The 26,391-nt window shown below is 38.0% G+C and overlaps 1 protein-coding gene across 14 annotated transcripts in view; it reads left to right on the top strand.

The window, feature by feature from the left end:
- The window catches only part of MAGI2 (membrane associated guanylate kinase, WW and PDZ domain containing 2), a 735,331-nt gene that overhangs the window by 677,984 nt on the left and 30,956 nt on the right, over positions 1-26,391 (top strand). For all 14 annotated transcript variants that reach the window (XM_027679447.1, XM_027679440.1, XM_027679438.1 and 11 more), the window contains 4 exons: positions 6,966-7,151; positions 11,203-11,377; positions 14,033-14,273; positions 15,956-16,099. In XM_027679447.1, coding sequence (XP_027535248.1) covers positions 6,966-7,151; positions 11,203-11,377; positions 14,033-14,273; positions 15,956-16,099 — 746 coding nt within the window. The remainder of the gene's footprint in view (positions 1-6,965; positions 7,152-11,202; positions 11,378-14,032; positions 14,274-15,955; positions 16,100-26,391) is intronic.

Below are 26,391 nucleotides of genomic sequence, written 5' to 3'. Positions count from 1 at the left end.
TTTGTGCAGCAATTTCTCCCATGCTTTTCCCAGGTAAAATGGTGCCTGGGGACGTAATTTTCTGTGAGCAATCTACAAATTCTAAAGAAAACAAAGCATTGGAAATTAGGATGTCTGTCTACTCCACCTAGGACATCTTTGGAGCATAAGCAGTGAAAACCCACCCACAGTGTGAGTCCCCCATGGAAGATATTTGCAACTTTTGGGAAAGGAATCTGGATTCTCATTTCTATGTAGCTTTGATATTCAAGTTTGAGCTGTTCTTCTGCCTCTTCAGTTATAAAAGCACACTTTCTAAGCATGTTAAACTGATAGTATAACTTGGAGCAGAAAGAAATTGCTACATGATTTAGTTTTTCAAATCAACATAAGCAGTTAATCATAGTGAAATAACCTTAAGAAATGAAAGAGATTTTTAATATCATCAAAATACATTTCTGTAGTTTGCAGGCATGAAATACTCCATTGCCTATTCGATATTTTGTGGACAAAAAGCATGGAGAATCTTAACCACTTCACTCCCTTCTCTAGATGATTTCTGTCCTCCAGCATGTTCCTGAATAGGTCATTTGGACCTACAGGTGCTGCTCTTGTGTGTTCAAAGAACAAACACTGCAAGTTTTCTTAGCAGAAACCCATCAAGGGAATCAGGGTTTTTCTAATGATTCCACAAGGCCCATTTTGCTTTCATGAGAAGATTGAATTAAAGTACTTAAGTTACATTAATTTTTTCATAGATCTTCAGCTTTCTAAGATATGTGCAGTCCTTCCCACCTATATCCTTATGCCTTCGCTATGCAAGCAAATATGCTCCATATTAGAACACAGTGGGATGTTTCAATTCATAGATTCATTAACCTTATAAACAAAAGGGATTATTTTCATCTGTAACTATGCAGTGTGCCACAGAATTCTATTTTCCAAATAAGTGCCACATAAAACAGCCCATCAGTATCAGGAAAATATTTTTTAACCCTGATAAGAAGTCCACCACACTCAAGCTTTCCAAATTTTAGATTATTCAATAGCAATGAAATTACAGATGTTTCCATTTAATATATTCTTCCTATTAAAATCTGATATGCTGGAACTTGCTGATTGAATGAAAACTCTTGCATGTTTAGAGAGTTGAGAATATAATAAATATTCATTTGATTAGCTGTATAACATTGAAAAGTACAGCTGGCTCAGGAAGGCTCATTTGCTTGGTTTACTATCTGTATCTGTTAACATTAGAAAAGATTGCAAAAATTTATCTGCCAGAGGGTTTAATAAATAAAGCAGAGGTTCAATTTTTTCACCCCTGACTGATACTTTTTGATATTTAGATACTATATAGAGGGAAAAACAGGAAAGTTGCTTTCTACAGACTCGCCAGTTATGTCTAAAAGTACCGAATATATGTAAAATAATAATTATTAGTAAAAATTATTGATGTAGATCAGAAAAGCATTATTTTTTTTGTAACATCATCTTAGGATCAGCTATTTTTAGCTCTTTCTTTTTTTTTTAGGTCTTTCAAATGAAATCAGAAAAGCATTATTTGTTGGTAACTTCATCTTAGAATCAGTGATTTTTAGTGCTTTCTCTTTTTTTTAGGTCTTTCAAATGAGGAGAAATTATTTTCATTTGCAAAAAGTGAGAGGCTGATAGATATATCAGTCTTGTTTAACCTATTTTTCAGTGGTCTGGGTGAAGGGACAGAGTGTACCCTCAGCAAGTTTGCTGATGTTACAAAATTAGGAGGAGTGGCTGATCCACTAGAAGGGTGTGCTGCCACTCAGTCAGACCTGCCATTCAGTCAACTCTCAGTCTGGAGAGTTGAGTGGAGAGGAACTTTAATGAAGTTCAAACAAGCAAATGGAGGGTCCTGCATCTGGGGGGGAATAACCCCAGGCAGCAGTACAGGCTGGGTGCTGACCTGCTGGAAAGCAGCTCTGCAGAGAAGGACCTGGGGGTCCTGGTGAACAGCAATCAGCCCATGAGCCAGCAGTGTGCCCTCGTGGGCAAGAAGGCCAATGGTACCTTGGGGTGTATTACGAAGAGCATTGCCAGCAGGTTGAGGGAGGTGATCCTGCCCCTCTACTCGGCCCTAGTGAGGCCACACCTGCAGTGCTGTGTCCGGTTCCAGGCTTCTCAGTACAAGAAAGTCATGCAATTACTGGAGGAGGTCCAGTGGAGGGCTAGGAGGATGATTAGGGAATTGGTGTATCTCTCTTATGAGGAAAGGCTGAGGGAGCTGGGCCTGTTCAGCCTTGAGAAGAGGTGGCTGAGAGGAGATTTTTGCATACAAGTATATAAAGGGCAGGTGTCAAGAGGGTGGAGCAGACAATTGACAATTGGCACAAACTAAAACAAAGTTCATTCTGAAAATCTTCTTTCCTCTGAGGGTAACCATGCACTGGAAGAGGCTCCCCAGGGAGGCTGTGAAGTCTCCTTCTCTGGAGATATTCAAAACCCGCCTGGATGCAATCCTCAGCAACCTGCTCTGGGTGAACCTACTTCAGCAGGGAGGCTGGAATAGGTGACCTCCAGAGGCCCCTTCCAACCCCAACCATTCTGTGACTCTGTGATACACCGTGTTAGAAGCAGTATCTGTATTCAGCAACTGCTCTAAGTTTGTGTACAGCTGACCCAAGCATATGGACCCTTAGGTGTAACGCCACAGAATTTACTTTTTCTTTTTTGTGACATGAAGGTGTGGGAAGGATATTAATTTCACTCATGGAGAGGAAAAGTGGGTGACTTTTATCAAAGAAAAAAATATAGAGAAAAATGTTAATTTGTAGTTATCAGTAAATTTCTGAAAACAGATCTTATCCACTTTCTGAATGCAAAGATTACTTTTAAATCAAGTAAGTCAGTATTTTGAAATAAGTGGATCAAATTCTTTGCAAAGTCTAATCCAGGCATATGCTGCCACTGTTCAAAATGTACCTTTGGAGAACAGCTTGTGGCAAATTCTTACAAGAGGTATGAATAGATTTCGAAAAATTTTTAAGGACAAGTGGAATTATTTACCACCAGTCAAGTTATCTGGGATTTCCTTTAATTATTACATTACATTACATTATTTTATATTACATTATTAAATGCTCTCCTTAGATAAAATAAAGCACTGAAGATACTATTTAAGAAAAAAATACATGTCAACAAAACCCTAGTTAAATGCCAGGCATGGGAGGTTTCTTCCCAAGAAGAGACCTGCCATCCTGGGAGAGACCAAATAGCCAAGCAGCTCCTCACTGTCCCTGGGCTGTGGCCAGTGGCAGAGAGGACATTGCCTACAGCACCTTCCCGAGACATCTCCTCAGCTTTCACAGACATTAATTTTGGATTTAATCTGCAGTGGGTCCACCCCTGTGAATTGGTCTAATCCCTTTCTGAAGCCTTTCATTCTGGCCCTCCAGAACATTGCCCCACCTTCTCTCTCCCAAGCTGTAGATAGGGAGTTCATGGACATAGCAGGCTCATTCCTTTAAGCAGAGGCTCTTTTCTGCTTCTTTGTGCCCTGGTACCTTTCTCTGAATCTTTGTGAATTCATTGCTATGATTTTTGAGATGAGGATACTGAAACTATCAGCAGTACTTTAAGTGTACACTAGTAACTAACAATAATTTGTTTCATTTGTTATTGTTTTTCTAACTCTTTAAGACCTATTGACTGTTTTACTGATTTTGTGTTTATAGAGAAGTAGGAACACATTTCCAGGTCTCTTGAGTGATAATAATTAATTTAGGGCTCATCTCTGCTTAAGCTTAGGCAGGGTTATTTTTTCCCTGTGTGCATCATCTTGCATTTCTTTTCATGAGATCTTGTCTGTCACTTCACTGAATGCACTCGGTACTGACAGTTTTACAGCTCTTCCATGCTTGTTGTAGATGTGACCATTCTGAATGATAAAAATTCTCCATTGTGAAAATTCACAGTTGATTTCTACCTTTGTTATTAGCTTTTAGCTAATTAATCTTCTATGAGAGTAGTTCCTTCTTATCCATTCAAAGTAAGTATTTCACCACCAAAGGCCCTTAAAAATTAAGCTTCCCAACATATTCTAATGTGGTCTCTTTTATTTTGAGCAACCTGCACATCATGTAATCTGCATCCCTTAGAAGCACTCATGCTTATAAATAAAGCCTTAAATAAATCCTCCCTTCCCAAGGAAGCAGCAGGGACCATGGCAGTCAGGATATTGTGGCTTAGGAGGCTCTCAGGCAGAGTTCCACTGGGAAGAGATGCAGAGACCAGAAACTCCTAGGATATTACTGGGAGGGGAGGAGCTTCTCTTCATATTATCTAGAAATGGACATAAACCAGTTTCTGCTGGATGGCTATGAGTCCCGTTAGTAAGTCACTGGATTTGCCCATAAAACCCTGATAGAGCATAACAGTGTCACCTTGAATCCCTTAGAGATTTAGAGATTCAGATTCCTTCTGCAAAAGCTTTCCACACCCTACTCTGCAGCAAGATTGTATGACAACACATGGCACCAATACAACCTGAAAAGAGGAGCGTTAAATCCTCAAATACCAAAGTGCAGTAGAAAAGGTACCTTGACAGACACAAGCTTTGTTTTGATGTTCACCTACTGTTGATCCTTTCATAACATGAATATTTAGAGTGAGTACCTTTATCGGGAAGGTAAAAACCATTAGGCTTAAGGGGAAGAAGAAAAGAACACAAAGTCCTTCTCTTTCTCCCTCCCTTCCTTTTTCTCAGGATTTGAATCAGAATTAGACTCTCGTGGCTCTTCCACCTCCAGCTTTGATTTTAGCAGACATCTCAAACATACAGACATCTGCTCTATTCACTTGTCAGGTACAAGAAGTCCAACAGAAATTGTTCTGGCAAATTAATTGGATTTCCCACCCCCCACCCTCCCACGCCCCTCACTACTGAAATGATGTCTCTACTTAAATATTTAGTCTAGCAAAAACACCTTTGGGGTAGAAATGGCAAGTACGGAAGTTTTAACTATGGCATCTCCGCTATACTTCATATTCTTTCTTACTACTAAATTTCTTACTTTTTCACATAAGACGGTCTCATTTTCAGATCTCCACTGATATGTAGTAAAAACATGGCAATTTCAGACAGATTTTTTTTACATGTACCAGAAACAGACACATTTTAGTGTTAGTTTAAATGAGTCTTGGTGATGCTTTAAGAATTGATTTGACGAAAAAGGTTTTGTATGAATATAAACTGTTTCAGTGTCAGGTTACTCTTTTACTTGTTTACTCACTCATGTACATGCATGGCAGTTATACGTCTGCATTGAGGGCAAAATAAACACAATTTTTTAGAAAGTGGGTCTATTCATATTTAGTGTATTTTAAAACATAGAAAGATTTAGACATTGTGACATAAGTTAAGTGCTTATTTCCTAAACAACAAGACATTTCTGAAGTACACTAACTGTGTCCATATTACAAAAGCCAAGATTTAATTCATATTCTTGTCTCAACTATAGTGGTAAAGAAGCATGCAGTTTGATTATGCCTTGCACTTCAGAGTGTTCACTTATACTTTCAGTTCTCAGAAAATTAATTTTTAACACTGTAAAACCACTTGCATCCATACTAGAAACAAAGGTCACTTTGAGCTATGTGTATTGTGACTTCATATGAGATGTACGATCTGTGTTAGTCACCATCACCTTCTGAGAATGTTTATCAGAGGGCTGAGAAATTTGTTCTGCAGCAATGTATTCTGAACACGTCTCCTGTTAGAGCTTTGGTTTATAGGAGCATTGATAGCCTACATATTTCCCAAAAAGTGTTTGAACAATCTTTTCTTTCACTTTTCCAAGTTCTCTGTAGATAATAAAATTTTAAGGATATATTATTTTTGAAAAATGAAACACAACTCTTTTTAAACACCAGTTGCAGGTGGATAGTGGGGCTGAATTGCTTTGTGCTGAGTTTGCCAAGGCTGAAGTGTGGGATTGGGGAGGGATGCTCAGACACCATTAGGATACTAATCAAATATATAGTCAAATTTAACTGTGATAAGCATATTTATGAGTAGTAGAAAGAAAGAAAAATGGCATGCTCTTTGGGGAGCCTAGAGAAAAGAGTCAACCATAGCATATGCATTTAGTTAAAAAACAGAGGATAATAGGAAAGAAACACTGGGTGAAAAATCAAGAAGAAAATTTAGAAAATTCAGTGGAAAATGAGGGACAAGACAGAACAAGAGCATGGATGGAGTAAACAGGAAGAACCACAGAGAAGAACAAAAGGAGAAGCAAAGTTGTTCTGTAATGTTTTGAGAAGGGGCTGAGATGTGATGTAGTACGTCTACGTACTCATAGTTATCTATAAATTCAATTCTATTCATATATTATTCATATCTAGTTAGAGACCTGCACATCTCAATAAATCTTCTGTATTATTTCTATTTATCAGTTAACATATTTGAATGGAGGAGAACAATTTCATGAACCCTGGGCATTTTCAGTAATTACATCTATTTGTATATAAAATAAATCATGTCTGTAGTGCCTCTTTTGCAACATACAAATAAAGAAATTCTGTGAACTAGGAGGTGGGAGGCAATTTATGACTACTACTTATTGTGCAAACTTGTCCCCTTTCCCGTTTTAATGCCTTATTGTTCTCCTGATCTGTTTATTATCTTGTTACGTGCCGGGTTTGCAAAATAGCTGAACTATAAACTTATATTGGACTTCAGAATATATATATATATATATATATATATATATATATATATATATATATATGCCATGTATATATACACAGCTGGATTCTGAATTTTTAGTGAAAAAACACAGCGTTAATGCAAATGACATTGCATAAGAATTTATATCCTTACACGTTTTTACACAAGCCGTTTTTTAATTCGTATTGAACTTTCTTCCAAATGAACTCATTTCCTTTTGCCTGTGAACATCACCATTTTTTTCAGCATACGTTAACTGTGACTATTGTTTCTTGTCTAGCTGTGCCCCATAAAATCGGGCGGATAATTGATGGAAGTCCTGCGGATCGCTGTGCAAAACTTAAAGTTGGAGACCGGATCTTAGCTGTGAATGGCCAGTCTATTATTAACATGCCTCATGCAGATATTGTGAAGCTAATTAAAGATGCAGGTCTCAGTGTAACTCTTCGCATCATTCCTCAGGAGGGTAAGTCAATGGCCCTTAAAAACAGGAAGAAAATTTTAAGTAGCCTCCAATTAGCTTAAATTATGTCACTGCTTGAAAGAGCATCTTTTGTTCTGCTTCCTCAGCTGTAATGTGCAGCACACCAAAATTATGGGCTTAGAACTATCTCAAATAGGATCTGAATTCTTTAAAAGACTCCGAGTTATGAAAAGGGCATTTCAAGCAAACCTGGAGAAACCTGAGAGAAAGAGAGAAATGATGTTAATGTGTTTTGGAAAAGCACTCTATAAGAGAGCCAAGTTTTAACTTTGTTCACTTATATCTTGCCAAAAACCAAGCCAAAGTGTGGCAAAGTGATTCAAAAGAGACTGCAATGGCATTCACCAGGCTACCAGCTACCTGTGACAAAGAGTGATGTGAAGGAAGAGTTCATATTTGGCAGTTTCCTCTATCAATATCATGTAGTGATATATCACTATAAATGCACAGGGCAGGAAAAAACTGAACCCTAAATTATCTCATTTGGAGGGTGAGGATAAGGGGACAGACTCATTAGTCGGATCATTACTCCACAGCTAATCAGTGAAGATCTTTTGATGTTGGTTCCATGGGGTTTGGGGCGGATTTCAGGGCTTTTTTTTAGTTTAACAGTGTGCTACACTGCGGCACGAATTGTACCATATTAATGAGACTGTGGCTTTATATCTCAGCAACAAATACCAGTACAGCTGGGAATGTCACACAGCAAGTAATGGAATTACTTAATGATCCATGGTCCAGTTAGACGACCTTCATCTTCTGCTGCTGCATCCAGCAACAGAACAGGGAAATAGTCTGATGCTGGTCATGGACTTCAACTGAGGGAACTCATCTGCTTTGTTAAATGAATTCAGTGAAGGGAAAACCACAAATGTACACAAATTCAGAATTCACATCAATTAGCAACTGTATAATTACGGAAGGTCAGCTTTGCAAGCATCTACAAATAAGTGTGATGCTTCATACAGTACATGCAGTTTATTTAGGCCTCTCTGTATCCAGGTTAAATAACATAATTAATAGTTCAGTGTTAGAGATAGATATTAAATTAGAAAGAAAGCAGAAGTGCATCTGAGTTGTGGTGCTACAGTGTGTTCTTAGGTGCTGGTGGTGAGAAATGATCTGTGCCCAAGGCATGGCTTCTCTGTGTGACTGTTTGACACTGAACACCTCATTTGCCTTCTGATATTAGCTTCCCAGCTTATAAAAATTGGGAAAAAAATCTAATACCTCTGTAATATACTTTCAGGTGAAAAATACCATATAAATGCAAAGCAGTTTTAGAAGCAGCTCATGATATGACTGTTTCATCCATAGTTATGAGAGTAATGTAGAAACGAGGGACAACATTTCCAATCTTCCTCTCTGAAACTTGCAATACAAAAGAGATTCACAGATGCAAAATGGGCAATTACAGCCTTAAGCATAGTAATTACACAGACAAGTATTGCTTATGCCTGCATGAGGAGTGTTTTAAGTGCAAATATACGTTTTTTTGATAATTAATCCTAAAATGAAAATGTTTTTAATAAAGTAGCCAAAATTTGTAAAATAATTATGAGCATCAATTAGGTAAGTAGAGAGCCATTAGAAATGTGCAGTCATAGGGAAAAACTCACATGTTAAAATTTTTAAAATAAAATAATTAAAATAGATTGAAATGTAAAACTAGGCAAGATCCTGATCATGTGTAGCTATTGCCATTAGGGGGGCTCTGCCATACCATACAGAAGTCCATTTTGGATGCTTTGCACGACACCACACTGGCCTCCCTCATTCTGTTGCAAGCAGGAATGAGAAAATGCAATGTGTGCCTTTGCTGTTTATAATGCAGAACTTCTGCAGTACTCAGTCGTCTTGTGGCTGGAGTCTCTCTCATTTACACTTTTTCAGTAGGTAAGTGGTGAACAACAGAACTGTACCAGTGTGTTGGAATAAATATATTTAATATGAGCTCAGTGCCAAATGTGTCTTCCCCCAAGAGCAGCAGGAAGCCTGAAGGAAGATTGGCATCCTTTATTTGTAACAAGGCCACAAGACCACATTCCCTACACCAATCTCTCTGTCTTTTTGAATTTTATGTTGTTTGGAAAGAAGGATTCTGTTTTTCTGCAGTGTTCCTGTGTGAAACCTTGGTCATTTGACACAGTACAGTGAAATAAAAATCACTTTAAATGGTTAGTCAGAATTTATTGAGATTGGTTTTACTGCTTTACTGTTTGCAGTCCCCAAAATTTAAAAAGACAGGAAACTCTTGATGAGCTCAAAGACAGCAGGAGCTAACATAAGGACACAATGTTTATAACACAAAAGGTGTTTTGCCTTTTGTGACAAGTCTGTCATCCCAAACAGTGGTGAAAGCACTAAAATTGTTCATTCTCTCGCAATGAAAAGTTTTTTTCTAATGAAAAGCATTTCAAATGTCTAGTAGCTGTGCTAAAGCAGATGGAGAACAGGAAGGTGATTCAGGACAGCCAGTACAGCTTCACCAAGGGTAAATCCTGCCTGACCAATCTAGTGTCATTCTACAATGTAGTGGCTACATCAGTGGACAACAATGGACAAGGGAAGAGCTATGGATCTCATCTATCTGGACTTCTGTAAGATCTTTGACACAGTACCCCACAACATCACTCTCTCTAAATTTGAGAGAGATTAATTTGATGGGTGGACTGTTCGAGGGATGAAGAATTGGTTAGATGGTCACATCCAGAGAGTACTCGTCAGCAGCTCAGTGTCCTGATGGAGATTGGTGGTGTCCCTCAGGGATCCATACTGGGACCAGCACTGTTTAATATCTTCGTCAGTGACATAGACTGTGGAATCGAGTGCACCCTCAGCAAGTTTCAGATAACACCAAACCGAGTGGTTTGGTTGATACAACTGAAGAGCGGGATACCATCCAGAGGTACCTGGACAAGCTTAAGTGGACCCATGGGAATCTCATGCAGTTTGACAAGACCTGTGTTGGGAGCAGCCCCCAGTATCAGTACAGGCTGGGGGATGAAGGGATTGAGAGCAGTCCTCTGGAGAGAGACTCAGGGGTACTGGGGGGTGAAAAGCTGGATGTGAGCTGGCAATGTGCACTTGCTGCCTGAGAACCAATTGTATCCTGAACTGCATCACAGGAAGAGATGCAGATTGCCAGAAGGTTGAGGGAGGTGACTCTGCCTCTCTACTCCACTCTGGTGAGACCCCAGCTGGAGTGCTGCATCCAGCTCTGGGGTCCTCTGGACATGTTGGAATGAGTCCAAAGGAGGGTCATGAAAATGGTCAAAGGGTTGGAGCATCTTTCCTATGAGGAAAGGCTGAGACAGTTGGGGTTGTTCAGCCTGGAGAAGAGGAGGTTTCACAGAGACCTTATTGCAGCCTTTCAGTACTTAAAGGGGGCTTGTAAGAAAGAGGGGAACAGACTTTTTAGCAGGGTCTGTTGCCATAGGACAAGGGGTAAGGTTTTGAACTAAAATAGGGTGGATTCAGACAGATATAAGAAAGAGATTTTTTTTTTATGATGAGGGTGATGAAACACTGGAACAGATTTCCCAGAGAGGTGGTAGATGCCCCATCCTGGCAAAATTCAAGGCCAGGTTGGACAGAGTTCTGTGCAACCTGGTCTACTTGAAAATGTCCCTGTTCTTTGCAGGGGAGTTGAACTAGATGTCCTTTAAGGGTCCTTTCCAAACCAAACTATTCTATGATTCTATGGTTCTAGGATTCCATGATCATTATTTCTATACTTTAAAAAAAAATGTGAAACATAGAAGCAATTTGCCTTGTTCAGGTGGGTTTTTTAAATAATGAAGGTATAAACCAGAATTATAGAAGTGACCAAGATTTTAGATTCCACAGACTGTCAAAAGGATACCATTAGGTTCAAATGTCTCAAAATCTAATTATGACCCAATAGAGTAAAAGAAACAAAGCATAAATTTGCAGAGGTAGCATATGAAAAAAAATTATTATTGTCTACCTTTGCCCTTTATTAAATGCTGCACTGTGACAGGTCTTTAATCTCCAGCTTCCCATTACGCAGAGCTGAACAGCCCAGCCTCAGCCCCCAGCTCGGAGAAGCAGAGCCCCATGGCCCAGCAGCACAGCCCCATGGCCCAGCAGAGTCCCCTGGCACAGCAGAGCCCCGTTGCCCAGCACAGCCCTGTCACCCAGCCACCGCCTCCACAGCCCCTCCAGCCACAGGGACACGAAAACAGGTTTGTTCATTTTCTTATATGTCTTTTTTTTTTTTCTTCCACTTGTATATTAGAGTTTTGGAGTCAGGAAGATATTTTTATAGCAGGTTTTATCTGTGATGTATCATTTGCCAGCCAATTCTCATGTGTAATTTATGCATATGCATTAGCAAATTTATCTGTAATGGAAATTAAATGGTAGGGGGATAGAAAATTTCTGTCCAGCTGTCTATATAAAAAGCACACTCAGGCTGTGGGATGGTACAACTTCGTGTGACCTCCAATCAACACTGTTTAGTTTTTGGATTACTTTTTAGCATGTTAAATGAGGCTGATTACACTGACTGTCTTTATGCTAATCTTAAGTAACCAACACACACAATCAAGACCCTCTTCCCCGAATGATGCTGGTTACCAGATTGTAACTTTTTGCTTCTGAAGATACTTGAGTTCAGTTGTGATTTAGACACTATGCCTTCTAATTCTCCTTGCTTAACAGATGTAGTACTTTCACTTGCCCAAAAATTATCTTCTCTCTATTAGTCACACTAGGAAAATTACTTTGCCTTATATTGCATTGAGTACTTTTTCCGAAAGTGATAACCTCCTGGAAGACATATGTTTCTGATAAACTTTAATACAGAGCTTTCACAAATGTCTCTGCTCAGTTGGAAGTCAGAATTAAATTGGGAATTTTCAGGTGGGACCAGCAAAATTATATAAATTAAAGTTCCACTGAAAAGTGTAAGCTATAATTGGTCGTATCACCGTTTACATATTCAACAAAAGTTGCAATGGCTCCACCTGTGCATAAAAGGTTCATTTTCTAAAATACAACAGTGGTCATATGTGTCTTAGGAACCTGCCTAAGGGTGGCTCTTATTTCAGAAAAAGGTCCATTATTGCTAGTTCATATAGTATTATTTTTCACTAGGTTTTATAAGTTAGATTACAGCTTGTTTATATAGCCACATATATTGTTTCTGTACCAAAATACTATAAAATATTTAAAACTCCTAGGAATATTAACTAGTATTTTTACTTCCAGCATTAATAAGGCTCAGTATCATGGTAAGCCTGTTTGTTCTCTGTCTTCTTTTTACAGGATCATGATACTGAGTAAAGAAAGTAAGAGGATTGCATGTACACATGCAGGTCTTATTATAGATGCCACGTACGGGTTTTAAAAGAACACGTGGCAGCAGGCTATTTTAATCTTCTCAGAGAAGTCAAAGGGAAATAGTTTAGATATTTTTGTGTCTGGTTAGACATTCAGCTTATTAAAACTATTGAGTAAGAAGATTTGCCATAATGTTACTGTAACTGTATTAATAAAGTAACAACATTTTGAAACATATCTGAAACATTTTGAAACATTTAGATTCAGATTATTTTTACATGTAAATTAACATAATCAAAACAATGCTCTAATTAATTTCTTTTAATCAATAAGTACATTTCAAAATCCCTTCCACAGTCTTTATATGTCTCTGTATCTTCATGTATCCATGTACATACATGGTCACTTGGTTGACTGAAAACTTCCAGTCCATTATTAAAGCTGAGTTTTAAATGTCTATTACCTGTATAGGAAATAAGTATTTCCTTCAGCAACTAGGGAAGAATGTAAAAACATCCACTATATGAACATTTTTGTTAAAATCTTAACCAAACTACTATTACACAATTACCTTGCTATAAAGGTTCCAGACTTCCTTTGTGCCTCTTAGCCTTACCACATAGCTGAGGTATGGAGGTTTGCAATAAGAAATGTTTTTTACTTCACCCTGAAGTGTGAAATACCATTATGCACTGATTCCCATGTGGTGAGTGAAATTCCTAACTGAGTAAATTAAACAACTAGTTGCTGTACCACAGAAAATCACATTGTCTTTGAAATTTTAGGACCCATTTCCCTATAACCAGTTACCAGTTAAAGCAATATTTTACTTGTTATTAAATTCTTCATTAACCAAATTTATTTTACTTTCACCCTTTATTATTTCTGTGAATAACTACTTAGGACTTACTACAGACTTTTTGCCAGATAGTATTATAGGGAGTGTAGAATAATAATAATAATAATAATGCACACTATATTAACAGGTGTTATATTAAAGAATGTCTGTCATTAAAAAGATAACAGCTAGGACAAAGAATGTATGTTTTAAAAGAAGAATGTCTTCTTTTAACCTTAAGAAGCTCACAATAATAATAGTTTATGTCAGTGAAATGGACATAAACCACACTGATGTTCTATTTATTCTATAAAAATGTTAATTCTGGAAAAAACATTTTATAAAGTCAGTTAATTATTTTGTAGTGAGTATAGTGGATGTTTTCACATGCAATTCCATCTTCCAAACAGGCAAGGTAAGTGGGAATCAAGATGTTTTACTGTTCCTGTCCCTTTGAGTCTAATCCTGATCTCACTGATACAAACTGGAAAATTGCACAGTATGACCTGAGGGAAAATTGCTTATGCCCGTGTTTCAAAAATACTCACTGTTTTTGGATGCCTTGACTATTTACCCCTGAGAGGTTCACTTCTCTGTGAAAATTTGTTTTGTGCGATTTTGCAGTTAGGCAGGTTGTTTTCCCTCCTCAATATTGCATGCAATGCATATTCCTAATGGTTTGCAACTTTCTGAAACCAAGCCATTTTACTTTTCTCAGTTATAGGTCAGAAGTAAAAGCCAGACAAGATGTAAAACCTGACATCCGGCAACCTCCGTTTACGGACTACAGGCAATCATCGACGGACTACCGACAGCCTCCGCTGGACTACAGGCATCCTCCAGTGATGGATTACCAGCAGCCACCACCTCTGGACTACAGGCAGCCACCTCTGATGGATTACAGGCAGCATTCTCCTGACACCAGGCAGTACCCTCTGTCAGAGTACAGGCAGCCCCAGGTACAAACCCAAACACTTGGCGCACTCCTGAACAGAAAGCATTAGGGTGTGTGGGGAGAGGTCACGTATGCTGGTAAGGAAGATGACATTAGAGAAGGAAAAGACACATTTGTTGGTTTTACTCTGAGTTACTATTTCTCTGTAGAGGAAGTTATTTCCAAACCATTAAAATTAATGAATAACTGTGTAATCTGTAAAATAACACTACATTTATAATTGTATGACTATAATGTAAAATAAACTCTGTTTTTAAGGTACTGGAGAGTTAAAATAAAAATTCTGACATAAACTGCCTTTGCATGAGCAGAGGAATTTTTTCATTTCTAGGGACATAGTCATCAAACAATGGGTGTACTTAGGTCAGACTGCATTTCTACAGTGTTCTTGTTTTATCTAATTGGAATAAATAACTAAATGAATGCAAATTCTGACTGATAAAATTATGTTTCTGTTGGTTATAGTCTGGATGAGTAGAAACTAGCTTGTTCAACTAGTTTATTTGACAGCAGGTATGATCTGACAAATTCAAACAAATAAACCTTAGATCAAGAGTTATGGTACCTTGGACAAGACTCCAATGATGACAAATATTTACTGAAAGCTGTGAAGGTTGAGGATTTAGATCAAAATCCAGACTTTCAAACAAATCTTCCTTTCTCCTTACATAAATGTAGGACAAACAGAGGTCAAAAATATTAAAAAGAGAATGTAAACTTCTGAACACTATGTGCTGGAACCATGTATAGATGATTTCTATGTCCATATTTTCAAAGCCAGACACATATACCATATTAAGAAAAATAGTGAAATTCTAAAATGGGATCCAGAGAACCCTGTGAAAATATTATGCATTTTGGTATCTAAATAGCAAATCCTTATGCCCGTATGCATACCCTATAAGATGCTTTTTAGCATCTAAAGAGATGCTTGGACTGGCTGTTTCTTACCATCTCCAATTCTCTAATCACTAGACTACAGAACCCTAGCTTGCTCTTTTTTTCTGCTGCTCCCACGGCTCTTGCACTCTTGGCTGACCATGGATCAGAAGATAAATAGCAATTTTCCCCCCCAGATCTCTGCACAGAGGTGGTAGTTTGGGCCCATCAAGGGAAAATTGCAAAGGTGAATCTCAGTCTCTGAAGACACAGAAAGGGCAAAGGGCAAAACTCAAATCTCCTCCTTCCCACCCCCTCCTCAAGGGACACATTTAACCAAAGTGATGAGAGTTGCTGTACTTTGTGACTCCATGCAGTCAAACCTGCTGATCACATTAGGTACTTCTTGGAATTTAGGAGATGTCTCCTACGAATTTTTACTTGCAATGATGCTTATACAGGAACTGCCTTCTAACTCTCTTGCCAAATTAACACTTCTGCATAGACATAAACATTTATACCTGGGTGCCATGAAAGTATTGAGGGTGAATATGGAACCCATCTCGAGAGTTTTTGGTACCAGGTAACTGCTGTAAAATACTCTTTCAGGGTGTTTTAGACTTAGGCATTTACATCTTGCTACAGTGTCTTTTCAGAAATGGCCAAAATCTGTCAGTGCATAAGATCCCTTTGTTTGTATCAATTGGATCAATGCATTTTTGACGAGTTGTATTTTAAAGTTTTCTTGAATGTATACCACAATGTTCATGTAGTTAATTATCTTTCATTTTGTATTTATCTGTACAGGACTTTGATTATTTCACCGTTGATTTGGAAAAAGGAGCCAAAGGGTTTGGGTTTAGTATTCGAGGAGGAAGGGAATATAAAATGGATTTGTATGTGTTGAGGTTAGCAGAAGATGGACCAGCAATAAGAAATGGAAGGATGAGGGTGAGTAAAATGCAGTGTAACTTTTTTTTGCAATATTTACAGATATGTTTGTTGGTGGGGTCAAAGAGAAAGCAATTTTTTAATCTCTGATCAGGTTTTAAAGAACTAATGCCAAATACCTTTATAATATAAACTCATTCTGTAGGAGTTCAAGAAATTAGCTGATACATATGGTAGATGTGTAGTTTCCTTGCAGAATAAATATATTATTGCTGGTTGATAATAGCTTTTGTGTTATAAATTTTCTCATTATATATTTTCCTTCTTATCTTAGCAACTGAAAAATTTCTGACAAAGTTTGATGTTTCTTGGATAATGATAGCATAATTAATAGTTATGTCTCTAATCACAAAGGCGAATTGATAACTATAGGACATATATTGAATAACTTGGAAACCCAAGACCTCATCTGTGTTATTTTTCTAATTTAAGCAAGTTGCCTTTGTAGTGTTTGCTAAATTTGTTTATTGATATTACTCAATCTTGTTTGTAGGGATCATGACTTAAAAAAAAAAGCAAACATGTTCTATGTAGGAAAAATAACCTAATCAAAAATAGATGGGTTTAATCTGTCCAGTTGTGATAAAGACGAGGTATAAACTCATCCAGGCTTGCTGATACTTTGCAAAATAGTGAGTACACAAAAAGGAGAAGGAAAGAACATAAGCAAGTCTACCAAAAGTCAGCATAAAAAATTGTTTATGTATCTTATTAGTGCAGGCATGTTCAACCAGTATATAATTATAAAGATGGGCAATGAAAATTGTGTTCTGTACAGTGGCAATAGCAGATTTTAAATATGTCATGGTTGTTACACATATTCTCTTTCACAGTTCTAACAATTTGATCAAACTGGGTGTCTTACTGAAAGAGCACTGTGTTTCTGTGTATAACTCAGGAGATTTACTGTGCTTCAAATCAGTCTTAACTTGGCAACTTAGTAGAATTTTAAAATTCAGTTAGTCCTCAGTTGTGTCATGGAATGCAAGCCCCTGGCACTGGGAGCTTCCACAAGGTAATGGTGGCATAAGCAGCCCCTGTGTTGAGAAAGCCAGTGGGGTAGGCAGGCAGGCAACTGGCAATTGAGAAATACTCCCACAGTATTTTTTGTGTCAAACATAGGTGAATTTGTGCTGCAGATAGAACTTTAACTTAAGAATATCTTCTCTGGTGAGTGTTTTCATTCTTTCCTTTCCTGTAGCATTATCATAGTCTCTTGCTCTTAATGAGAAACCATAAGCAAGATGTACAGTAGCAGGCATAATGTGATTAAAGATGGGGAAAAAATTGTGCTTTTAATAAGCTCTGGAATCGTGTATTTGGAAACATATGGCTAAGAATACAGAACAATAGAAGAAGAATGCCTTTGAAGAGGGTTCATTTCAAATAATAACCTGTATTAGGTAGAAAACTAAGTTATTAAAATCTATGCATCATTTGAGCAAACTAGTACTAAAGGATAAAATTAGACTATCCATGCTGTGAATAGCCAAAATATAAAAAGTGTATAACACAAATAGGGTTGGGGTTTTTTTCAATTACTGTAGGAAAATTCCTGTGTGTTTTAATGAAAACTGTTAATATACTTTCTAAAATAACTTACTTCAAAGTTTTTTCATTGTTGTGGCCACAATACATAGTCAAGTGTTATTCTGGCCAGATAGTTGTAACTGGGTTTTTTTCTCTCCTTTAAAAGCATCATTCTTTGGAACCAATTTTACCCTGCAGCCTTGTCACTAAGTCTTATCTTTTATTCTCCTGTTTAACAGACATTTTAACCTGACAAATGGGTTTGGAACTTGCAAGACTTTTATCTTCAGTGACCTGTAACTGATGGACACCAGAAGCTCAAAAAACAGCTTCTCCAAAACAAAAATAGAAAAAACCTAAAAATTCATAATTGCTGAAAGCAATAAAGTACACAGGAAGATGAGCAAAGGAAGCAGAGTTCTGAACTCGTATTTCCTTTCCTAAGTTCACATCACCTGTTAAAAATGAAGGTTCATTCCCACTTCTTGGCTGGGACCACCAGCCTGCTTGCTGCATCTTTGTGTCTCCCTATTTCACAGGCTCATCTCCGTAGCAAAACATGGAAAAATCAGTTCAGTGCTTCTTGCTTTATATACCAACATCGTTAAAGATCAGATTCTCTGATCCTAGGCTTTCAGCACTGGGGATAGCAAACCATGCTTTTGTGGTAGGATCTTATCAGGACCACTTTCCAGCTAATAGTTCTGATGACCTACTTGTTTCCATTATTGCTTTGTTTCCTGTTTCCTCCTCCTTGAACAGCCTTCTTTAATTTATATGAAACCTTACAGAAAAAACATTGAAGCAGATAACACAAGGTGCAGATCATGCTTATAGAAAAATAATGCACAGAACTCCACTGCTACTCCCACTCACGGAGCAAAGGAAAAAAAAGCAAAACCAGTTAGGTTGTTGAAACAAAAATTCATATAATGAACATGTAAAGCATGTATATGTAATAAGTAAACATATTTCACAAATAACATTTTGTTTTCAATATAGTTATAGCCAGCAAAAGTCCTGATAAAGACACATTCACATTGATAAAAAGCTCCCTATTTTACAGAAATAAATAAAATAATATAAATTACCTTAAAGTAATAGAGCTGTATCTATTCTAGTGGGTTTATAGAATGGTATAATTGAAGCAATATGACCTCTAACTGAAGACAGCTCCAGATAGGCAAGTCAAAATCTGCATGTTTACTCTGTTAGTGGACATTGCAAAGCTACCGTGATGGGATGTACAGTGTATAGCTGTAAATCAGCTATATTTCACTTGTACACATTAAAAAATCTGAAAGTCTGTCAGCACAGATTCAAAAGGTCTAAACACATGTAAATGTGTTGAACATTACAGATGCAGAGTATAAATTTAAAGAAGTAAAAGCTATGATTATAGGAAAACAGATGTAAATAAAGAACCAGAATGGAACTATCTCTTGTAAGAGAAAATAGAGTAGATACATTACTGAGTAAGGTAAGTATGAAATAAGTACAATATACCAATAATAGGAGCAAAAAGAAATTGAACAAAAAGGCAATGATGAAACAACATGAAGAAAGTGACATCAAAATTGGGGCATCCTTCTGAGGATTTCAGTTTGATCTTCAGGCTTTTATGAACTCCCGTGAGGCTTGTGAGCATATTAGAGAACAGATTCATAGAATAAGCCCTGGAAGTGATGGTCTTCCACTGACCTTGCCAAAACTGTCTGGATTTGTAAAAACTGATGAAAGGGGAAAAAAGGTTTCATGAAGTTTGTTATTGCATCACCATTTCCATCATAAGTTCTGGTCTCCCTTCCCATTGGGGTTGGCATACCAGGCACTTTGTGTTTTTATTGGAAATAAAACCACCAAGGACCATTCCGTTTTAGGATTACAAGATCTAAAATAGTCTTTAATTGCCCTTCATGACAGATGGAGCTTTCTACTTTGATTTTCTGTGGAATTCTTCTGGGAACTGGAAAGGTAGAAGAGTGGTGAGTTGATGTCATACAGAGTTCATCAGTCTTACCAGCATATTGCTCTTCTACAAGGATCCCTTTTGTCAGCCTACATGGACACTGCATTGAGTCTTAAAGTTCAACAAATTATTCTCTTAAAAACAGTTTTAAAACTTTCACAGGCTTTTTACACTGTTCGTAGTCATGGCACCTTCACGTGCACTGAGACTTTATTTGGGCCCACAGACTCTGCAGAATGTCCAATCATGCATCCTAGTTGAACTTGGATTCATCTATCACTAGACATGGAAAGGAAATGCCCATCAAAGGACCCAGAAATCTACAGGAAAAAATGTTTCTTCACATATGTCCTCTGCCTGTGTGGTTGGTAAACTATTATCAACCAGTGTTGGAGAACCACAGCCATAACTATGTAGTTTCGTATAAAATCATATGTCAGGTCATAGACCACAATTAGCTTTGGCAAGATTTTACTGCAGTTCGTGAATAAGACATATGGAGATTGCTCACAGAAGACCACTCTAAGGGAGAACCTCACCACTGCACTGGAAGTAAATACAGATCCCTCTTAATTCTGACAACTGAGCAGAAAGGAAGCTACAGTGGTGAATTCCGAAAAGCCTACCTATGTCTGTGCTCCATAAGACAAGGATGTGTTAAAAGAACCACAAAAAACATTTGGAGAATTACTAGTGTCTTTGGTATCTTGAACTGACAGAGGTCTGAGCATGTCAGGATTCCGTTTCTCAAGCAAACCTAACATCAGGGGGAAAAATTGGAAATAGCTGATGATGGCAATATTAAAAAATGAAGTTGCAAGGCCTAGTCCCAGAGTAGGACAAGAATATGCCACACACACTCTCAGTGACAGTCATACTGAGTTGAATCGGTCACCAGAGACAAGGGGTGTAACACAGGCAACGTGGAGCGCAATCCCCACAGCCTCTGAAGATTTAGACACTACTGGCAACAGTTTTACAGGTCAATTTAGATAAGGCTCATGATAACTTTTATTTTATTTTTGCCTCATGTTGAGGACAATGATTGGCAGACCTCTGCTTGCAGATCTCTATCCCTTCCTGTCTTAGAGATGGGGAACTACTGACTGCTCTCAGGAGAATTCTTAAGCGTGGTTGTAGAGTTTGCTAGACATGTGAGATTTAATCAACAGATCTCTTATTGCCTTGAATGATATCTCCTGCAGCCAGCATGTTTATTGAAACCAGTGTCAAACAAAAAGCCTGTGGCTGAGAGTTGCAAAGGTACAGAGTAACGCAAAATTCTTGAAGAATAAGGGCTTTTTTGTACACAGTGTGCATCTGTGTCATTTTGTCACTTTGTGAGTTACATCCTTTTTTACACATCTTCCACAAAAGTCATACATCTCATCTCTGACATTTCTGGTTTCATTGTCTTGTCAGCTCATTTTTCTCAGTCCACATGCACCAGTTAGCCCTATCTCCAGTTTCTTCATATCTCCTTATGCAACATTATTTTTCTGTTGTAGATTTTTCTTGTATGTCTGCGGAACAGTCGTCTGAATAACAAGCACAGCAGAATTTTATGTCTATCAGGCTTTGCAGTCCTGCTTTGACTTTTCAATCCTTTTTCCCATTTGTTGCTTTTGCTGTGGCCTGGGTCCCTCTTTTTGTTTCAGTTGTACACAATTGGAGATAAAAACAGGCACAAGAAACAAGAAGCTCCTGCAGTGTCAAGTATGAGCTTCTGTGTTGTTACATAGGAATCTGTGTAGCCTTGCTCGGTCTGTTCCAGGTTGCCAAATAAACAGCACAGTAATGCTCACAACAGTAACCAACCTGTGCTGTGGACAGGTTCATGGCATTCTGCAAACTAGCATAATTTGCGTATTTCGTAATTTCCCTTAATAATAGAATTCACACCTACCTTATTTGTGGTTATTCAGAAACCTTCACCCACCTACACCAAGAATTATTCCTAGCAAAAAGGGAGAATTCAGTATTCAAGAGCCAAGGCTCAAAAAATGCAGGCAGACAAGAGGGAGTCTGTCTCTTATTTATAGTGAAACAGAACTTAAGTTTCAAATAATGGAGGACATAAGTATTGTATTTGAAACTGCTGTCAAAATCCATGTATGAGCATTCAACAACATTCAAAAACTGACATTTTCCTCTTTGTATGTGTCCTAAATCATGTTTGCAATGAGAGGGACAGAGCACTTATGAAACTCATAATCTGATATTAAAGGCCTCTCATGCCGTAGGAGATGTAATTTTAAGTCCCCTTTGAAAAGCCTAGAGATCAGGTTTCTAAGCAGTAGGGTGCCATGTAACAGCTAGCTGTTGCTAACTATGTGTCCCAGAATAAATTAATTAGCATTAAGACTCTTCAGGTTTCTCAAAGGAGTAGGTAGTATGTGGGCATCCAGGCTCTGTAAATGCTGTATAACAGTGGAGTTTAACAAGGTAATATAAACCTATCTCCCTGGAGCATGACACTCCCAAACATCTTAAGACGGGCAACCAGAAATCACTTGAGTTTCTTCTGGGTTCAGTGGACATATAGTCAGAGATGAGTTAATTATGTCCCTACAGTGTTTGTAATGTCTTTTATACAACACAAGACAGAATTCTCTCTCTTTTGTTTTCGTCATGGGGTTTTTTTCCATTTCAGCTTTCTTTATTACTTGTTGTTGCACACATTTAGTTCGGTATTCATCTATTCATTTTATCACTGTATCTGTTTTTAGCAGTCCTTGATTTCTAGGTTTTTAAAAGATCTGTCTTCTGTTTCCACCAATTAAGGAATCATTCTGTGTCCGAGGCTTGGACATGATGCAGCTTCCATAGACACTTCTTTGAAATCCATGTAACATGTGTAAAGTATCCCTATTGTTTTTTAAATGTATTTTTTAGCAGATGTTTTCTTGCATCTCAGAGAAGACAAAATCCAAGCAGAAATGGCTGGGATGCCACATACTGTTTTGTGAGATTCCCATTGCATGGCCCAATTTTGTACCAGAAACCACATTCAGTTCATGTAGTTTCACACTCCATGTACCTTCTCTCCACACATTATTGATGTTTTAACTCGATCCCTCCAAAATAGAGTCTTCGTTTTTTGCCCTATTGCTAAAGGAAATGGGTAAATATGAAAAAGCACTGATCATCAACAGGACTGATTGTTTCCTGTCAGTGGCCATCAAATAAAAACTCAAAAGGAAGAAGGAATGGTTTCTTACTCTACAGTAAACACAAATCTTTAACAGCACGTTGCCATGCAGACCCCACAATTTGCACTGGCTCCTCACTGGCGTAGAGCCTCTCATAGATTTCTTGTTAATGAAGAACAGAGCATCTGTTTGGGATGTAGATTTTTTCCTACAGTCTGAAGTGGAAAACACCTAAGGTGTCAGTAAGTACAGTTATCAAGAAGTAGCTCAGCTCAGCTTGATGGTGATTAGAGCAAAAAGCATTAAAAATAGGAGAGAAACAGTTGTCACACAGTAGAGAGAGTGGGTGACAGATACAGACATTTCTATATCCAATCAAGAAAGCTGCAGCAAGGAAATGGAAAGAATGCAAGAATAGCTTGATCAGTTATCACCTTTTTACAAACATTTAGGACAGTCACAGTGTGCAAAAGTGAACTAAGGATTTACCGGTTTAATCCTTAATTTTTGCTATAGCAAACTTTGGAATCCTATTTTGAATTGGAAAGAAAGCATAAGACTGACATATGCTGCTGAGTGAGTCTCCAGATTCTCCAGGTCCTAAAAGTCTTATGTTCAGAATATTGGAGAAAAGTGGTTATTTCTGTTGGAAAGCCTCCTGCAAGTTTACTCTAGTAACGGAAAAAATAAGGTGGAAGGAGCAGTGGGAGGTCCTATGAGCTAGAAAGGTCTTCTCCAGGTGGTGTGCTGGGCACAGTAGAGATTCAGCTGCTGAATACTTGATGTGAGTGAGGACTTGAGAAAGCTGACAGAAACTCCAGTGAAAAATCACTAATACTTGGATATGCCCACACATAAGGGACTGAAGTATACTACGGGAGCACTCCAGGAGCGTACAATGCTCCACCAGCCTTGATTTGACTAAGGTCTTGTGTACACATTTGGAAGACAAATACCTACAGAGTGATTCATGCCAGTTAAGTAGCCACTCTTTTCTACATAAGTAGCTCTTATTCTTAAAACCTGCAGCATACCTGGCTTACTTCATGCAGTAATATAAATCTTACCTTCATAGTAAGCATCCAGTGAATGTCAACACTGTCATTACAATGAAACAAAAAAACAAAGATATTCTTAGTCCCATCCACTTATTCTGTGATTTGTGATCCATCGGAGCAGTACAGGAAGATGTTAACTATGCTTTCCCACAGATTCTCATGTCCCTTTGGGGTAATCTCAGTCACACTCCAATTCCCTACTACATACATCACTGTCCAATCTCACTTGTAGTGAGGCTAGGTGTGATTGATCTGAACTCAGAGAATTCAACTGGGATACTCAAGCATATGAGCTGGATGCCATCCTGTGGCAAGAGGAGCCTAATGCTGGGTTCATGTAATTGGCAGAACTCGAGGAAGAATATATTGACATGCAGACATAAAGCTGATCAACATTCTACTGTCTGCACAACAAAGAAATGCAAAATGAGGTCCTCGGGGATCCTGAATATATTTTGACAGTATAAAAGTTTAATAAATCAAGAGTGGATTAACTGTAGGTGAACTATTATTCAGCAATTATTCAAAAAACTATGTGCATCTTTTAGAATTTGTTTGCAGAAAGGTAAGGAGAAGGAGTATTCCTCTCACACACATAATTAACATCATTCTTGCAAAAATGTATTCAGTTTGATAAATTCAAAGCATCCTTGTGACTCTATACCTAGTAGCAAAATCCTTCAAGCCAGCTATGAAAAAGAAGAAGCTAATAATCTTGATAAAAATAGTTTAGTATTAACTTTAAAGACTAAACTACTTAGTTGGCAGGCAAGCATAGTATTTAAATCCGGGATTTATGGAATATTTATAAAGGCCTTCAGGTCTAAAAAGTTAATTAACCCTAACTTAAAAAAATTAAGAATCAAGAGTATTAGAAAAAAATGAACACACCACGTGATGCTGTTCTGATAACTGAAATGCTTTGTCTAGCAACGGGAATGACAGAGGCAGGTTCTCTTCTGTGTTTTCCCCAACCCACAACAAGTGGAAGGTGGGAGAGGTCACCTCTGAAGGTAAAAGGGTACAGATATGAGGCTCATTCCTATGGCCCACCAGCCCAGTATCCTCACTCCAACAAGGATAAGTAGAGGATGCTTGGGAAAGGAATGAAGGACAAGTGTGAAATGATTCTTCACTGTGTATAACATACAAGACCCTGGCAATCAGCAGTTTATAGAATTTCTGTGCTAGAACTCACAGTTATTGTCTAGGACTATTTTTGAATGATTTGTTTCAATTTACTCATGCTTTTGACATTCCTGATCTACTATGTCAATGGATTCCAAGGGTTTGGGAAAAAACCCTCCTTTTTTTTGGTTTGTCATTACAACGTAATAGTCTTACTTCATCATTCTCCATATCATTCTTTATTCTATTGACCTATATCATATCCACCCTTTTCCCACTGAAGCTTATCAGTCTGTTTCATCTTGCCTCACAAGAGAGCTGTTCTTTATGCCTGACCAACCCCATTGGCCTCCTCCAAACCAGTTCTCAATCTATCACATTCATTTGGAGCTGGAAGCACTGGAACAATCTGCAGTTTTCAAGATATTGGTGCTCCTAAATGACACAATGATGACTTCTTCTTTATTCTCCATTCTCCCCCTAACAGTTAATATTCTGTTTGCTTTTTTGACTGTGCTGACATTTTCAGCAAGGTAATCACAAGGACTGTGGAATCTGTCTCTTCAGGGGTAATGGCTGGCTTAGAGAGATTGTGTATGTGATTTTCCACATGTACTGTACTTAGTGCTTAGCACTTGGCACCGCTGAATTTCACATGCTGCTTTAGCACACAGGATCATGCTATCTTTTTAGAGCTTTTAAGTTTAAATTTTACAATCCTGCATGGTAATGTGTTGCCTGCAAATCTTATCACCCCAATCTTGAACCTCTTCACCACACCACTTACAAATATGCTGAACAGAATAATCACTGTGGTAAAATCTTTTGATTGTGAAAATTGACCACTTATTTAAAGCATTTTTTTCCTAGAATTTAATCTCCTACCTAGAAGACCCTATTCTTTTTCATCCCACAGCAAAGCCTTTACTGAAAGCTTTACTATTAAAAGCTTTCTGAAAATGTCAGTATACTAACCAGATCACATTTATCTCTATAGTCATTGAGAGCTCCAGTGACCTGCAATAAATCTGTGAAGAATGGCTTCCCTCTACAATAGCCACTACGCTGACCCTTCCCCACTATATCATCATTATCCATGTGCCAGCTAACCCTCACCATCCTTATTGCTTCCTTCCATCTGCTCAATTGAACATGAGACTCACTTGGTTACATTCCAAGACCGTCCTTAAAGACTGGTGTCACACTTGCCACTTCCCATTCCTCTGCAATTCAGAAATTCACTGATTTAAGCAGTAGATTATATTCTATAGCCTTAAGTTCAGCAGCTTCATATCCAAATTCCTTTACAATTGAGGATAAAAGTCATCTGCTTCTGGAGGTCTCTTATTATCCATTTCATCAGTCTGTTATCTGCCATTGGAGTCAGTTCCTCATTCACCCCCGTGGTGAGCAGATACTCTGCAGGAGTTTTGCTGCCCTCCTCTGTAGTGAACA

Source organism: Neopelma chrysocephalum, unplaced genomic scaffold (genome assembly GCF_003984885.1).
Source record: "Neopelma chrysocephalum unplaced genomic scaffold, ASM398488v2 Primary Assembly neopelma1_45, whole genome shotgun sequence".
NCBI classification, from domain to species: Eukaryota; Metazoa; Chordata; class Aves; order Passeriformes; family Pipridae; genus Neopelma; species Neopelma chrysocephalum.
This window is presented reverse-complemented; position numbering and strand designations above follow the sequence as displayed.